Raw genomic sequence first — 19,031 nt, 5'->3', positions numbered from 1 at the left:
CAATATATTTTCGACATTTCTATTTTACTTAAATTCAGCATAATGTCAAATTGCGGTAAATGTCAAATTTTGGCGGGAAGTGCGCGTTGCGCGCGGCTCTAATCGATATTTTGGCTTCGGCACGCAGATACTCAGCTTTATTGTGAAACGTTATTCATTCGACATTGTATTTTATTATTTTTAAATACATATTTTGTAATTCTTATTGTGATAAAAAATAATTAAAACAGATTGTTTAATACAAAAATATAAAATGCTAATTACAATTACAGTCTCAACAAAGCCTATTAACACTACATCTAATAAATAACATCATTGGCCATTTATAAAGCCAGCATATCAAAATATTTTTGTTATAATTAATATTGTAATCAATCATTTATGGAAATGAAATATTTTATTTATATAACAACAACTATTTTACAATAGAACTACAACATTATGACATTTTCATTATGGTCATCCATCTTCCGTTAGAGGCAATCGTGGCGCAGGGGCACAAGGGTTTGACAGTAAACGCAACGGTTATGGGTTCGATTTCCACTCGAGAGAATAAAAATATTTAATATTTTCATTTCTTTGCTCTGACTCTGGCAAAACGCAGCGTTGAGTTCCCAAACCACCCCACTCACACACCACTCCCACCAATCAAGACAAAATGTCTCGAAAATTCGTTGGAGATTGGAGAACGAGGTGTTTTAATACTAGGTTCCCTCCGTCTACCCTGCTACATGCGGGATACAATGTGAAGCTTAAAATACATTATATGAACTTATATCTTAGTCGAGTTAACCTTTTCCATTTTATATGAAGATGCTTAAAATCCCCGTATATTTTTCCACTATTCGAGCCGTCTATTCGAGCGCGTTCTTTTGTCTGTCAGTTCACGGCCAAGGACTTGGATCCGGTTAAGCTTTATTATCTAAGCGATTAACGTTTTTGCGCACATGATGATCAGTCGTTTTATTTGTTTTAATTAAAATATTTATATGACATTATCTTAATGGTTGTAAGTTCGATTCCTATTATAGGGGGTATGATTGTTCTTATTTCCCAGATCTGATAAAACAAAGAAGATTCCTAATCTTTGAAATATAAAATGTATACAGTGTGTTTTTGTCAGCACCACGTTAAATATTTTTTTCCCCAAAAGTTAAAATGTTTTTTTCAAACAAAATAAATAATAAAATTATGGTTGAAAAATAAAACATCATTTGTTAAGGACGACGAACGCACACTTAAACCTATCAAAAGATATAGAGTATATAAATATGTAGTAGTGTGTGTTTACGTTATTAATATCTATGCGTAACTGCGTCATACGAAATACAGAAATGGATAAATATTGTGAAATGAAAAAAAATCCTAAAACTAAACTGTTGAGGTATCTTAATTAATTTCTTTAGGTATGGGCTTAAAATATTTTACCCTATATTATGCTATTCCCGTAAAAGGAGCGCCAACGCTTCCATACTGTATATTACAAACGATTCAATATGGCGACAGGTAACCACAAACCGTCAAAAGTTTTTTTTTAACCACATTGTACCCGAGCCTTTGTTGTTTTTCTTAATAATCTATATATATAAAAGGACTTGTCCTCACTGACTGAGGTAAGACGCACGCACAGCCGTAACCGCTAATGGTAGAAACGTGAAATTCGGACAAATGTTTACTTTCGTAATCTGGACATCCACTAAGAAGCGATTTTGAAAAATTTTAACCCTAAAGGGGTGAAATAGGGGTTCAAAGTTTGTATGGACAAAAAATTAAATCGGCACCGATTTTTATAAAATTTGAAATTTAGGTTTTTAAAAGTATTTAATTGAGCACGTGTTTCATGGTTTTCTATAATTCTTCCCCTAAGGGTGCAAATAAGGGGTTGAAAGTTTGTATGGAAAAATCTTTAAAACGCCACCGATTATTATAAAATTTTTAATTTAGACTTTTAAAAATATTTAATTGAATATGTGTTTCATGGTTTTCTAGAATTCACCCCCTAAGGGTACAAATAAGGGGTTGAAAGTTTGTATGGAAAAATCTTTAAATCGCCACCGATTTTTATAAAATTTGAAATTTAGACTCTTAAAAATATTTCATTGAACACATGTTTCATGGGTTATTAGAATTCACCCTTAAATACGCAAGCGAAGCTGCGCGCGTCCGCTAGTGAAATAATATAGAAATTTATAGCGGTATAGATAACTTTTTTAAATAGTCCATGCTTAACCTAATTAGGAAATATTATTTTAAAAGATTTTACAATACAGAAAGAAGTGTGACTGTAAAACGGCTGTGGGTTCGATTCTCACTCGAATTCATTATTTCGGGGGAATGATTTTGTGTGGCAAAAAAATAGATAGATAGGTAAAAAAAAATAATGACCTACCATGTTAAAAATTTCTGGTTTTTCTACGTATTCGTTTTTGTATACGACAGTACGTTACAGAAGAGATATGTGTTAAAATATTATAAATAGTGTTCCTATGTGACGTTTTAGAAACCAAATAATTTGACCGATTTTGATGATTCTTACATCAATCTACTTATTTGTACTTTTTTAAGCGGAGTAGCCACAGAGAGTATAGTCTCTCAACTGTTAACACTACAGTGTTAAGATATCGGGTTAGACTTTTGTTCGACGATGATTTAGAAAATTCAATTAGAAAAGTCATGTTACTCTCGTCACCTTCTATTGCTATTGCCTTGACATATTTATTCTGAACTAGAAATAGCTTTGACTAACTTTTAATGAGAAAGGTGTTTTGAATTTTAAAATAATATTGACTTCTTTTTAAATAATGTCTACACCAAATGAGAATTGAATCCATAATAATCGCGTTTATTATCACATATCTACACTGTTATACCTACGAGAATATAAATTTACCTACATACTTTGGCATACTTTTTTTAAAAATAACTAAGGAAAAGAAGAAATAAGAACTTTACGAGTTAATAAAAGAAGAAAAAACTCAATTTACTTACAGTAAATCTCCTGCACCACACGCTTATCCATTTAATGTCTCTCAGCCGCTTGCCCGCGGGCAGACGCAGTAGGATGTCCGAGTTAGTATGCGCTGATAACACTGGAGGATCCCTGGAAAATAACATTTACATCTTTTTTGATTTACAGTTTCACGCGGTATCCCGCAAGTAGCAGGGTAGGCAGAGGTAGTCTAGACACTCGGCTCCCCACTTTCCACCAAATTCTGGAGGAATTGCGTGTTGAGTGGTGGGACTAAATGCCGCATTATGCTTCCTTACCAGAGCGAGGAAATTTCCTTAAACGGCAATCGAACCCACAACCTGTCGTGTTTACAGCCGCACGCTTGTGCCCCTGCGCCACGACTGGCCTAAAATATTTTTTTTATTGAAGATAAGAAATGTAACATATTTCCTATGTTGGGCCTCAAATAATTTACCACCGGGTCACTAAAGTTAAATACCTTAGAACGACAAGAATCTGCGCAAGAAACTCAGCCGAACTTTGGAACCGAACTTGGATTTATCACAAAATTTCCTCTACCAAAGGCAAGATGGAAGAATGAAGCTTAAATATAAAATTTCCATAAACATTCAATTCTATTCAAAGAAGTTGGAAAGTTTCCAACTAACCTTAGGTGATAGTCTCGAACTTAAACCTAAATTGGGTGTATATTTATTTACATATATAGCTGTGTCCTTGGCCTAGATTATGTCTAGATTTGAGTGTACAACTATAACATAGGTAAGTAAGTATAGAAGTAATTAGTAGGTTCGATTTTTGATCTTCAAAATTATTTTTTTACTGGATCTCATTTTAGAATGCAGTCTCCTATTGTGTAAGTTATTTCCTTTTTATTATACAGCTACCATCTTGAGTGTTCTCCATACAATGTGACATTGGTTCGGAACGCCATAATCAAATAAAAAAACAAAATTAGTTACAATAAGAAATATAAATATTATTATGCTTATTTACTTATAGCCCATATAAATACACATTAGATGAAATGCCGCAATTAAAACTGCAGCATTTCAGGTAGATACAAATAAAAAAAAATCAGGTAAAAGTAATAACTTTATAAGAAAAGTATTTAGAAACGTATAATTTTTTTTTACATAGTGCCTCTTGAAGCTCGTCTAAGGACGGACGTTTCTCGTTTTGAGTTCCTTACTTTGTAACTAGTGAAAAAACTGAAAAAACAACTAATATTATTAATCTAAACAGTTTGTTACGCTAATCGCATTAATTCCAAAACCATTGGTTTAAATTGATATTTTAATGTTCGATAGTCCATTAATTGAGAAAAGTTATAGAAAAGATATAACCTATTGTACCTACGGGCACTTGAAATGGATCATGTATTATACATAAACATTAATTATTCCAACATATTATAATTTAAGAATACATTAAATCTTTGTAGCAATAAATCGTAATTTCTTCTTCAAGATGTATCTAAAACACTCAAGTGTACATTGTAAGGCATTATTTCTAATTCCAGTAAAGCAATGAGAGCAAATCGCGAGTCTGTTTGTGCTAAGAAAGATAAATACAAGGGTTGTTGGTCCATTCTGCTTTGTGTTTTACTTGGGGAGTACAGAAGTGGTAATATGTTTTAAAATAGATGTGTTTGTGGGAAATCTGGGTTAAAATTTGACTTAGGGAAAGAAAAAAAAAATTTCACGCGTGGTAAAGAGAAGGAACCTGGGAACCCATTCTAACCTAACCTTCCGTTCCCCATTTGCCGCCTAATTCCCGAGGCATTCATTACCTCTAGATCTCGTTTCATTCATCCAAATTCACTCTAGTTTCAAAAATTTCATTCTTTCGAGTCGAAATCGAAATCGAACTGTTGAGTGGCGGAACCTAACGCCGCACCTTGTGTTTTAAAGTTGAAAATAATTCATTTTCCAAATCAGAATTTGACTTCAACAAAACACAACGTTTCTTTTAAAAAATGTCGAAATATTACAATATATGTAACAAGCGTAAAAATAAAATCTAGGACGCACGAGTTCAATCTAGGACACATCGTTGCCGTCATTAAAAAGTTCCTTATACATACACACAAACGAGTAATATTTTATTTCCATTTAAAGTTATTTTATTGTAATGGCAACATTAATTTTCCGGATTCGTTTTCATATTATAGGCAAATGGATCGCAGGTTCATAAGCCTAGCAGCGTGCATATTTTTGTTAAAAGAAAATAAGGAAAAAATATTTTATGAGATGTTTGTAGAATCGATTCCAACTTACTTAATTGTCTGTCAATGTTAATATTCTGTAATAATCTATAACCTTGTATAGCAGAGTAAATACAGAGTAAGTACATAAGATGAAAACTTTGGTGTAGAACACGGTTTACCCCCAAACAGTAGGGTAGGCATAGAGAACCTAGTGCTGTGACACTCTGTTGCCCATTCTCCGCCTGGAATTCTGGAGAATGAATTCTGGAGACATTGCGTGTTTAGTGAAGGAACTCATTCGCGTTTACAGACACACGCTTGACCCTGGGCCACGACTGGCCTCTGTATGTTTCTTGTATGTATATTTGGTTCGTCCGTGCAGTCTATTATTAAATATTAATTCAAAATTCTAACACTCTAATTTATAATTAAAATTTAAAAGTTAATCTATATATATAAAAAGGACTTGTCCTCACTGACTGAGGTAAGACGCACCGCCGTAACCGCTGTACGTAGAAACGTGGAATTTGGACAGATGTTTACTTTCGTAATCTGAACATCCACTAAGAAGGGATTTTGAAAAATTTTAACCCTAAAGGGGCGAAAAAGGGGTTGAAAGTTTGTATGAAAAAAAAAATAAATTTGCACCGATTTTAATAAAATTGTAAAATCAGACTCTTAAAAATATTTAATTGAACACGTGTTTCACGGTGTTTTAGAATTTACCCCCTAAGAGTGCCAATAAGGGGTTGAAAGTTTGTATGGAAAAATCTTTAAATCGCCACCGATTTTTATAAAATTTGAAATTTAGACTCTTCAAAATGACCACGAAACCACGAAACATGTGTTCAATGATATTGATTCATTCCCTAGGGGTGTAAATATGGGATTGAAATTTTTATAAAACTTTAAATACAGCCTGCATTAAAAATATTTCATTGAACATGTGTTTCGTGGTTTCTTAGAATTCATCTCTAATGGTGCAAATAAGCGGGCGAAGCTGCGCGCGCCCACTAGTCACTAATAAAGATATGGCACAAGCGTGACAGTTTTCGGTTCGTTTCTCATTCAGGGGAATGAATTATTTAATACCATTCCCTTGTTCTAGCAACAAGTGTGGTGTTGACTTTCCCTACTCAACACAGAATCCCTCAAAAATCCAGCGGTACCTATATGGGATACAGCGTGAAGTTTAAAAAAAACAAAGAAAAAACGTTTACAAAAGCCATAATATCGTGACATTAAACTGTAATTTAAATTTCCCTTTAATAATAGGTTTCATAGAAATGACATCACCACAGGCCTTTTAGATAAATGTATAGATAGCTTTTGTTGATAGATAATAAAATACAGTAACCAAGCAATTTTGTTTAGATTTTTTAAATATAATGAAAAAAATCAATATGAAAGTAGGTAAATGAAATAATGAATGAAAAATTAAATATATAATTACAAATTAAATTCTCTTGCAAAATCAGAGTAACAATAACATTTTTAATAATATAAAAATAAAAAGTCAAATTTTCGCCTCAATTTTTCAAAAACCTTGCACTCCACTCACCGACTAACATAATCCTCAGGATACGGCACTAGGGTGCCTTCAGGGGATGGCTGGGGGGTGTTGCCCACCCAGAAGTACGCGTCTGGACCCGTACCGTCGTAGGCGAAGCCTCGCACATACACCTGTTGATGTGTAATACATTACATTAGTAATTAATTTACATTGTTTTTGCATTGTACACCGCATTAGCAGGGCAGGCAGACGGACTTTAGTGTTAAGACACTCCGCTCCCCACTTTCCGCTGAATTTTCGAGGTATTGCGTGTTGAGTTGCGGAACTCAACGCCGCCATTTAATTACATAGTTATTTTGTATAACATACCGTGCTCTCATCGACGGCGTACACTGTACCGCGAATACCGTGGGCGTATTGGGTGAGACGACCGATTACCCTGCCATAGTAGGGCTCGGGCCGTCTTGATGCGGTTATACCTGGGAACAATGAGAAGTTTTTTATTAAATATTGTAAAAAAAATATTTTTTAAATATAAAGTAAAATTTACATAAAACTATTTATACCAGATCAACTAGACTTCGTCACTAACCTTATGACCTATAACGGAATGTCGAGATCGTTTTAATGGAAAAATTAAAAGTTAGTCCTTTTATGAAGGCAGGAGTAAAGGACGCAGCTCTTATAGCCCTCTCGTGTTATATAGAAACTGATACGCTAGTGGAAACTCTCATTCAGTTATAGTTTTGAAATTAATATAATATTAATTTAATAAAATCTATATCTATACTAGTATTATAAAGATGAATTTTTGATTGGTTGACACCACTTATTTCAAGAACTACTGGTTTGTTTGTTTTCTCAATCAATTCTTAATTGAAATAAAATCAGCTTCACGCTGTATCCCGCACGCAGCAGGTTGGCAAAAAGCATCCCTAGTGTTAAGCTGAATTCTGAAGGCATTGCGTGTTGAGTGGCGTAACTCAAAGCCGCGGTTTGCCACGACACCAGAGTGAGGAAATGAAAATATAAATTTAAATAAATGTTTCATTTCCTCGAGTATGAATCAAACCCAAAATCAAATATTAATCCACAATCCGTAATCCATATTACTCAATTCATCATATTCCTCAATCCATAGTCTGTGCCACGACGGCTTCAAGTGGAGAACAGTTAGTGGAGAACTTAATAAGACTAGGTTCCCTCTGCATATATGAATATATATTTTATTGATATGGTTGTATTCGAAACTTTACATAGATTATATTTTGTACCAAAAAATAAAAATCTACATAGAACTACCGTCATTTTAGATAGATTTAAAATATTTCTAAACTTTAAAACTTTAAGCAGGAAAAATGAAATCTCAAACAGGATGCAGGTATACTTTTAATAAAAAGAGACTTATCTTCTTAAAGTAAACGTATTAGAATAATCTCTGATATATGTAAGATATAGGAAGTTAGAAAACTATTATAAAAAATAATATTTCTGAGTAATATTGAACACTCATAACCATTGCATAAGTAGAAATCATTCAATAAGACATTTCTAAATTTTTAAAGCTACGAGTAAGTTTATACATTTTTTACTTTTCCTCTTGAAAACTTTTCAGAACTTAACGCCGCAAATCTTAATTAATTTTAGCTTGATACCTCGACGCGAACTGGAGATCAATGTTCTTGCCAGACAAACAAATGAACGACAAAGTGATCCTAAAAATGTGAAGGGTTTCTGTTTTTTTTTCTTTTGAGGTACCTACGGAACCCTAAAAAAAACTACTTTACAATGTACCAACATTCCCCCTGACCAATGCATAATAAAAATAAATTATCCAAAACAAGAAATATCCTCTTCCAGTGTTATCACGGCCATACACGCACACATACTCGTACATATAAAACACAAAATATAATCTAGCAAAATGATCGTTTAGGCGTTCACATTATGATTACAGCGGCATATTTATCTAATAACCGGCAGGCATCCCCCGTTAAGGGATGTTTAGATTGACGTGTCTCGCCCCCCGTTTTAGTGAGGGGATCCGTAGGGTTGCCCTTTCAGGAAATAGGAAAAGTTTTATAAATATTATTGTATCTTTCATAAATGGAGATAGATTGAAATTGTTGATTATGTTTAGCTTTTAGCTTCACGCTGCATCCGCATTTGTAAAGTGTCACAACTCAACGCGGCGCTTTTATAGACCGACAAAATTAAAATAATTCAGTCCGGCGAGTGACTGTTAGATTGTAGTACTGTATATAAATATATATTTTTAATTCCTGTATTCGAACCCGCGCCTCTCAACCCTATCCCACCCTCGCTAGTCCCGCACCCTCGACACGTTCACGTAATACAGTTTCGCCCCCGCATTTCGATACTCATTTGTATCTTAGACGGGTATACTACGGATATTGAAATCTAAAATAGAGGATTAAATATATACGGAACATTTTTTTTAGCTTTACGCTGTATGTATTTCCGCTTATAGTAGGTTAGGCTGAGCCTAGTGTTAGAACACTCCGTTCCCCACTTTCTACTGATATTTAGAGACATCGCTTGTTGAGTCGCTATACTAGATTCCCAATGCTTATAAATCAGAAATACATTCGAGAATAAACGGGAAACCGCTTTTCTATCTAAATATAGGCCAAACTTCTTCTTCAATATATCCTCAAATAAACATATATAAATAAATAAAGATATAAATATATCTGTAGTAAAAGGGTTAAAAATATTCCACTACGACGACAAGTGCTAACGTCTTAACGCCCACTGAGTGTGGGCGGTTCAAATATCACACGACTATCTGAGAGATATTTAAGAGAATGTCACTCGACTACATCTCTATCAATAGAAGATTAAGTTAATATTACTTTAGCTTTTTTTAACTTCACGTTTTAACCCGCATACAGCAGAGAGTCTAGTGTTAAAACACTCCATTTCCAACCCTCCACCCAATTTTCGATTTAAAATTTCAATTTACAATCTTATTATTCGCCAATAGCTTTTCATACTAAAAAGCCGAAACCCTTGAAATCCCAATATTATGGGGTCTTACATTACATTTTGTATCCTCACTTTACATTTTGTTTGGAATAAAATAAAACGTTTCAAAGAAGATATAAACCTTTTATATTCGAAATGTCAGTTATAAAACTGCAGGGGTTTAGGTGTACCTATTTCAAATTTAAATATATTGACAAACAAATATACAAAAAAAGTTAAAATAAATAAGGCATTATTGCTAATAGCAATCTCTGATAGACAAACTTTGAAGAGAGGAATTCAGTCTCAGGATATTTCATTCGATCCCCAGGATTCCTCCGTTTAGTACAAATTTAGAACGCTTAAAAGTAAAAAATAAGTTGATTAAATCCTTTAGACAGAAGAATTTCATTTGATTTTTATTCAAAAGGAATGTAACTACTAAAAACTGTAATACAACAGGTTTACAGGTTTTCAGGTTTTCATCTAATCTCCGAGCTTAAAAAGCCCTTCAATTCATAAAGTACAGTCTCGACTTATATTAAAAAAATCTTTTAGCCTTGTTAGAGTTAATGACGTTTGACATGACGTTAATCATTTCGTTGTAACCCACTGTACGTGTGTGTAATTAATATCAAATCGAACCCATAATTGTCTCTAAAAAACACCTAGTTATTTTTATTTGACCACGCAGGTCAAGCCGCATGTAAAAGCTAGTATAATATATAATCCCTCAAAACATTTCCTTCAAAATTAGTATGCATCTGACGTAGAGCGTACGACAAAATTTATTTCTCAACACCGTAGTCACGTCTCACGCCCCCTCTATCAAAACGCCAAATGGAATTTGATGAAAATTTAACAAATAATTTTCTGTTTCTTAAAGTGAATTATTTATAAAGTTTATAAAAATAAAATTTAGTTAAAAAATAAACTAAAAATACAAGCTTTTCTACACCAAGTAGGTACTACAAGTGCTTTTATAACATGGGCCTATAATCCTAATAAACTATTGGGCTTGTTTATTTTCTTTTTAGTTTTAAGCAGCCGGGGTTTTTGTTTTTATTTTTATAATTTTATTGTTATAGAGTTATTTTGAGGTAATCAGTTCATTTTTCCCGACACCTAAGGAAGGGTTATATAGCTATAATTTTATAGCTTCATGCATATAGCAGAGTAGGCAGAGGGAACCAATGTTAAGACATTTCGTTCCGAGAGTCAATTTTCGAGAAATGTCTCGAGAGAGGAACTTTGAGTTCGGCCACTCAACACACCATGTGTGAACGTCGCGCCATATCTTGTTACCAGAACGAGGAAATGCAAATAATTCATTCCACCGAGTGAGAATTGAACCTACAATAGTTGTGTTTACATTAAAAGACTGTCCCACTGAAGCATAAAATTAATATTTTTTATACAGGATGGAAGAGGCAGCGCTCCTTTTACTGAAACTGCACATAGGGTAAAATATTTCAAACCCAAAATAAAAAAAAATAATCAAGGTACCTCAACGGTTTGGACGTAGGATATTTTTTTCATTTCACAATTTTTATCCATACCTGTATTTCGTGTCACGCACACATACGTATGCGACGTTGCTGCTTTGACAGGTAAGTGTGTGCGTGCCTATGTTATACTTTACAAATGGCGTTTTATTTTAAAACGATAATTTTATTATTTATTTTGTTTGAAAAAAAAACTTTTTCATTTTTGAGAATTATTTTTTTTCCGAATTATATTAGGCTTTTATAGAGTAGTTAAAACTGTGGTTTCATTTAAAGTGGCGCTGACAATTCCACCCTGTATATGAGTACACTTTTATAACTGGACGTTGAATATTATGCAAAGAAAAAAAAACCAGTTGATGTAATCCGAATAAGTTGTACAAACATTCTTAATGATTGCGAAAGTTGTTATTAGAGAATCGTGAGACTTGCGGAGTGGTCCTACGTTATATAACTAACGGGCTGCAGTAGGTTTACTTATATTATTTTTTAAATGTACTTAATAAATTTATGTTAGTAATTTTTTTATAGTATAAAAAAATTAAACAAAAAGGTTTTATTCCAGCATAAAAATCACAATAATAATTTCTTCGATAAGTGAAATCAATAGAAAAGATAAACTACCCTTGTCAGTATCTTCGTAGTTACATTATTTTACGCTATTTGATATCTGTCCTTGACACATCGGAATGATCCGCAAATATCTCGAACGGCTATATATTAGGTTATTTTTTAGCCGCACACTGTATTATATAGCCGCATATAGCTGTTCAGCCATTGGAAATCTAGTGTTAAGACACTACGTTTCCTACTTTCACCAAATTTAAGCGGACCGGCAGCGGTTCGCATTGTCTACTTTAGCTATAGGTTGCTTTTACTGCGAAAAAATATTGCTAGTTACTACTACGTACACGTAGTAGGTAAGTACTAATGTGACGAAAAAAAAAAACAGTCATACACATTTTCATTTGAGTAAAACCTACTTTTCGAATAATATGGCGGCACATGCGCATGTTACATTTTTTATTTCTTCATTGATCGAGTTTAAAGTTATTGGGGCCATAAGATAGGTATAAACATTAGTGATTGTGGTCCTGTGTATATAGGAAATGTGAACAAGACTTATGCAGAAGTACCTACATTAAATCGTATATTAAAGTTCTTCGTTATTTACTAATAAAAAATATTTTTTTCTTAGATCATATAAATATGTGGTGGAATGGGAAAAACCTACTTTAAAATATCCATTACAATGATATTAAAAGAACGACATTGTGATCCGCCACTCGTTACGCAATGTCTCGGATATTGGGTGGTGACTGGGGGACGGGGTGTATTAACTCTATGTTTTCTCTGCCTATGCTGCTTTATTCAGGATACAGCTTCACAAAATAACTACCGTCACAATTAAAAAAAATCGATTAACAGATTATATATAGGTACACATATTCAATTCAACCCTCAAGAAAAGTTAAACAGGGTTATATTTTCGCAAATATTCCAGCGTTTCCCTTGTTGCTATAATTATTTATAAGCCCGCCTATTGAATTTTGACATAATAACGTATAACCCACCCCTAATCCTTTTACGTTTTGAGACGAGTGTGCCGAACGCGAGATCGATGGGGATGGCTGTGAGGTAGCGCAGACTTAAATGGAAAATACGTTATATTTTAATAAGCAAAATGTATGCGATTTAATAGGTATTGGGTAAGATATTTTATTTAAGGAATATATTAATATTTTTTGTGTTATAATGAATATATAATGAAGCGCGGCGTTAAGTTCCGCCACTATATGTGTATTTGTGTAGTAACATAACTCGTGAAGTGGATAATAGGTTTCCGAGCTTTTCTTTGTATCTTATTAACATCCCACAAAAAATCCTAATCCTATCCTATAATGAATCCTAGACGTTGCGGAACCCAACGCCTTTGTTGGTTTTTCCACATTACTTTTTAGTTCATTAGTCCATACTAAACATTACCTAGTTCATCCCTATACCCTGGTATTACTTCCCCATGCTCATTGTGTGGACCCCTCTATCCACTTCAATGGCTGCGTCATGGCAACCCTCTGTTGCACTTATATCTAGTGCTGGCTCTACGTGGAAATTACTTTTTGTTTTTAAAAAAAATATGTTACATTAGATATAATTTCTGACTTGTTATTTCTGAGACGAGACTTTTACCTCACTAGAATATTTATTTATTTAAAGCCGTTGTGACGCAAGGGGCACACGAAGGGAGCACCTCTCCCTGCTGCAAAGGAGACGGTTGTGGGTTCGATTCCCACTCGGAGCAGTGAAATAATTAATATTTTCATTTCCTCGCTTTGCTAACAAGGCAAAGGCTGAAAAATTCTGCCACTCAACATGCAATGTATCAAGGATTCGGCGGAAAGTGGGAATGTCTTAATGAGTACGTAGTGTTAATAGGATAGAGGATGAAGGATTGAAGGATACAGTGTTAAACTAAAATATTTTCTTGCTTTGCTGAATCCCGAGCATATCAAGGTAGACAAAGGGTACCTGAGATACTAGTGTTAGGCTGTGAACAAGGGAATTAATGTAAGCACTTAGTGCTACCAGTATCAGGACATTCCATTCCCCACTTTCCATCTCATTGTGTGTTGAATAGCAGACCTCAACGCCGTTCTGTGTCATATCACCGGAAAGAAGAAATTCAAATAATTCATTCCTGTGTGTTTAAGTGAAAATTGAATTCACAACCCTCACGTTTACAGTCAGACGCTGTGCCGCTGCGCTACAACAGCCTTTACATAAATAAAGAAACAGATAAACAATAAACACGATAATAATAATAAAAAGGAACTTTTAGTAGTGATATAAGAATGGAATTTGGCGTCGATAAATGTGCTAGCATGCATGTAGTGCGGGAGAGTGTGATAAGATCTGATAATATTTGCATTTCAGATTCTGTTTCCTTCAGAACTCTTGGTGAAGGTGAGACTTATAAATATCTTGGAATGTCTGAATGAAGCATTGGGTATTGATGAGCGGAGCATAAAGCAATTGGTGAAGGAGCGTTTCTTTAGTCGCCTGAAAAAAGTGCTTGGCAGCCTTTTATCTGGTGGCAACAAGGTGCGTGCTTTCAACGGTTGGGTTATGCCGCTTTTAGCCTATACTTTTGGCATTGTAAGATGGACGCAGACCGAGTTAGACTCCGTAGATCGCCAAATACGTAAATTGTTGACGACATACCGAATGCACCATCCGCGTTCGTCTGTAATGAGACTGTATATCCCGCGTAAGTGTGGAGGTCGTGGCTTTTTGAATGTCAAGAACCTCCATAACCACGAGGTATGCAGTCTTAGAGAATATTTTCTCAAGATTGACGTGGATATGCACAAGGATGTGGTAACAGTTGACAAAGGCCTTACTCCTCTTTCCTTGGGCAAAGAGAACTGGCGTCGGCCTGTAGTACTTACTACTTCTGATCGCATGGCTGTATGGAAGAGCAAGGAGCTGCATGGTAGATTCCATAGAGCCCTAGTGGGCCAGGACGTGGATACTGCTTCATCATTATCTTGGTTACAGTTCGGGGATCTTTTCGGAGAAACTGAAGGTTTTGTCTGTGCAATTATGGACGAAGTTATCAAGACACGGAACTACCAGAGACATATTATGAAAGATGGCACTATCGACATCTGCCGGGCGTGTCATCGACCTGGGGAGTCCCTCAGACATATTGTCACTGGTTGTTCTCATCTTGCTAATGGTGAGTATTTGCATAGACACAATCAAGTAGCCAAGATAATACACCAGCAACTTGCTCTTCAATATGGCCTTGTAGAATTGGAGGTGCCTTACTACAGGTACAATCCCATGTCTGTTCTTGAAAATAGCTGTGCTTTGCTCTACTGGGTTCGGTCTATTATTACTGACAGGTATGTTGTTGCCAATAGACCTGATATAGTACTAGCAGACCGAGTGGCGCGCCGCGCAGTGATTGTTGACGTTACTATCCCACATGATGACAATCTCGTGAAGGCCGAAAAAGAAAAACAATCTAAATATTTGGACCTAGCCCATGAGATTACCGCCATGTGGGATGTCAATGCGACTATCATTGTGCCGATAGTGGTTTCGGTTAACAGTCTAATAGCGAAAAGCCTCGACCAACACCTTAAGAGGCTATCGCTTAGCTTTTGGATCAAGAACCGGATTCAGAAGGCAGTATTACTTGAGACGGCACGTATTGTGCGGCGGTTCCTCTCTCTGGAGCCCTAGCCACCGATGGCTTGGACCCTTGTCCCGCCCTCGGAAGAGTGGTTTTTTATATTTTTAAATGTATCTTTTTTATAATAATTTATATTTAAAAATGTAAAATTGATTCGCTAATTTAATAAAAGTATATTCTAAAAAGAATATGTGTTGATGTCTTTTTGTGAGGATATAATATATCCAAAATTTTGAAAACATAAAACAGTTAGCACACCAATATCTATTCTACTTTAGTCCACTCTAAAAAGATTGGCGTAAATCCCTTCGCATTATGTTAACGATCGGGATGAGAACCCCCACCTACTCAGCAAGATGTATTGCTTGGGGTGCATAGGGAATTCTATTAGGAAACTTTGATAGACCCCAGTATTCCAATTAACATTTATTAAGTGTTTGGATTTATTCAAGGTTTTTTTTCCCGTCTGGGGCAATGAATTATTTGCATTTTCTCCGCGTTGAGTTCAGCCATTCGACACGCAATGAAAATTGTGTGGTGCGTGGGGATCGGACCTCACTAGATTCCTTCTGCCTACCCTTCTTCTTTTTCTTAATGTGCCTCTCCAACTAGTGAAGGTTGGCAGTCTACCTTTGCTATATGTGGAATACAGATTGAAGGTAACAAAAAAATCCAACGAAGTCTCATATACATGGAAATATACAAATATGTACATATTTTTTTAATCAAGTAAAAGCCACCTAATAAACAAGTGGAAATGAACAGAACAGGAACACCGTTCTAGCAATAAAGTAATTGATTTTTAGCGAATCCGCACGGGGTCTAATACTGTAATCTCAGCAAAGCCCTCCTCTAGGGATCGTTTACATCAATACTTGTTAATAAAATTATTTTGTTAGCTTTTTGCTTTATCTTGCATAGCAGAGAGGACTTAGTGTCAAGACACTCTGTTCTCCTTTTTGCAATCGTAGCAATCATTAGCGAAGCTTAATGCCACCGCGTTTTGTCTTGTCCGAGTGGGAAAATGTAAATACTTCATTCTCCAGAGTGAAGAGCCATAACTGCGAATGATCATATATTTTTCTGTCAATCATAATTAATTTCTTGAAAATACCAGAATGTTAGGAGGACTAGCGATGACACCGTGAGAATGAAGAACGTGCTCAGGTGGTAAGGGACACGAAATTATGATGAAGGATAAGGCAGGGGGAGCAACCTTATTTGACTTTCCACCAAACTGAACCACACAATACGTGACTACACTCAAATATCATCCTCACCATCTGGATACGTGGCACTCCACTTTTGTACGGTTTCGTAGGACCATTCCACGCACCATGCAACTGTAGAATGGCCCACCTACGGCAGTGTTTCCAGGTCGATACGACATGGGTACCATGTTAATCTCTTTTTGTTCTCTCTCTCTCTCTCTTGCTAATGATTAACTACGAAAAAACTCTAATATGAAAAAATATTAAATATACTGCAAATAATGAAGTGTTTCTTATTGTACGACAAACAAAACAATGAGTCGTATGTTGTAATATTGTGGAATGGAAATTAAAATTCCCACCGGGTTGCGGTTATCTAAGACGTGCATTTCAAATGATTACTAGTTAAGTGTGTTAACAATTAAGTAAACAAAGGTTTTAATATTACTTGAAATAGCTTTTATTTCAAAAAAATGCAACCTAATTTGATCTCCTATGGAGAAAAGTTGTTTAATGATCAAAATAACCCTACAAATTCTCCACCAAGGCTTGGATCAGACGAAGAAACCTCCTTAAGAAGGAATACGTAATGTTAAAATACTAAGTTTAGTATTTCCCGACCAATGATTAAGACATTGCGTGAATATAATAGAAATAGAAATAACTAATTTCCCCAAATTGAAATCGAACCCACTAAGATCTCGTACAGGCCGACACTGTACCAAGACGGCCTCGATAGTAGTACCTAAATTTATTAATCTATTTATATAGCAACTACAAATCACAGGACGTTAAGTAACTTATATTGATCTTTCGTAGATACATAGATAAACTATGCATATGAATGTATGTCTGTATCAAGGTTTTATATAATAGCCAATTAAGTTCACATCTGGGTCTAAGAAAAGTGATGGATTTATACTGCTTTAATTTATTCTATTGAAGCCTTAGTGGTACAGTTATGTAAGTAAGAGTTTTACTATGTAAGTAATCAAAGTCTTTGAAAGAATAAAAATATATAGTTTTAAAAAAAACCTCAAAATCACGTTTATCTACACAAATAACTGCAGGTGCTGTAAAATGTGCTGGGAGAAATAAATTATATAAGCCTAAACTCGAGTTGTTTACTAGTAACCTCTGAAGAGTTCCCTACTCAGGTCCTGGATCCATCGTCAGAAACGCTACCAATTAATTTTTTAATTAAGTAATTATTTAATGTATAATCTAACATCTTGTATTGCATAGTGTTCAGTGATGATAACCCTCACCTAGATTCAGTTGTACCTGTCTAATTGAATGCGTCTATATTATGACCATGAAATGAGGCAAGCTTCTATCTCGTATATTATGTGAGATTTGAGTATAGTATGGTCGACGAGTCGTGGCCGCCCGGAAATTAATTGTAGATGGCTGTACAGATTTCAGTTCAATATTTTTTCAGGACTTTTCACCATTTTCATCAGAAGTAAGAGTGAACAATTTGCAAAAGTACAGAAAAGCTAAATTCAGGGAGGTGTCGACCACTCGAATGTGTTTTTTACTTCTTTCTATCGAAAGTTTATAATTGTAATTAAAGTTTATAATTGTTTTTTTAATATTTCGATTGGTTGAAGTTTGTAAAAGTTTATATTTTATTTAATAAAATGGCTTCCTTAATAAATATAATATACATAAAAATGTGTTATATTTATATAAAAAAAATAAAATTAAGATTTATAAGCTTACTAGCGGACGCGCGCAGCTTCGCTTGCGTATTTAGAGCTGAATTCTAATAACCCATGAAACATGTGTTCAATGAAATATTTGTAAGAGTCTAAATCTCAAATTTTATAAAAATCGGTTGCGATTTAAAGATTTTTCCATACAAACTTTCAACCCCTTATCTGCACCCTTAGGGGTGAATTCTAGAAAACCATGAAACACATGTTCAATTAAATATTTTTAAGAGTCTAAATATAAAATTTTTTAACAATCTGTGGCGATTTAAGAATTTTCCCATACAAACTTTCAACCCCTTATTTGCACCCTTAGGGGAAGAATTCTAGAAAACGATGAAACACGTGTTCAATTAAATACTTTTAAAAATCTAAATTTCAAATTTTATAAAAATCGGTGCCGATTTAATTTTTTTTCCATACAAACTTTGAACCCCTATTTCACCCCTTAAGGGTTAAAATTTTTCAAAATCCCTTCTTAGTGGATGTCCAGATTACGAAAGTAAACTTTTGTCCAAATTTAACGTTTCTACCATAAGCGGTTACGGCTGTGCGTGCGTCTTACCTCAGTCAGTGAGGACAAGTCCTTTTATATACAGGGTGAGTCATATTGAACTTTCCGATTTCAATAAGGTGTGTATTAAAAACAAAGCGACATGCAGTAAAAATTATTTTATTGTTTGAAAGCACATAACATGCAGTTTTAATTTAGTTGGTTTTA

General features: G+C 34.6%; 1 protein-coding gene across 5 annotated transcripts in view; it reads right to left on the bottom strand.

Moving 5' to 3' along the window:
• Positions 1-19,031, bottom strand: part of LOC146528501 (protein Skeletor, isoforms B/C) — a 43,524-nt gene that overhangs the window by 12,991 nt on the left and 11,502 nt on the right. For all 5 annotated transcript variants that reach the window (XM_085203200.1, XM_085203199.1, XM_085203201.1 and 2 more), the window contains 3 exons: positions 7,060-7,169; positions 6,739-6,860; positions 2,989-3,100 (listed from right to left, as the gene is read on the bottom strand). In XM_085203200.1, the coding sequence (XP_085059326.1) occupies positions 2,989-3,100; positions 6,739-6,860; positions 7,060-7,169 (344 nt within the window). The remainder of the gene's footprint in view (positions 1-2,988; positions 3,101-6,738; positions 6,861-7,059; positions 7,170-19,031) is intronic.

This window comes from Heliconius melpomene, chromosome 19 (genome assembly GCF_056956725.1).
Source record: "Heliconius melpomene rosina isolate 202511_hmr_F chromosome 19, ASM5695672v1, whole genome shotgun sequence".
Taxonomy (NCBI): domain Eukaryota; kingdom Metazoa; phylum Arthropoda; class Insecta; order Lepidoptera; family Nymphalidae; genus Heliconius; species Heliconius melpomene.
This window is presented reverse-complemented; position numbering and strand designations above follow the sequence as displayed.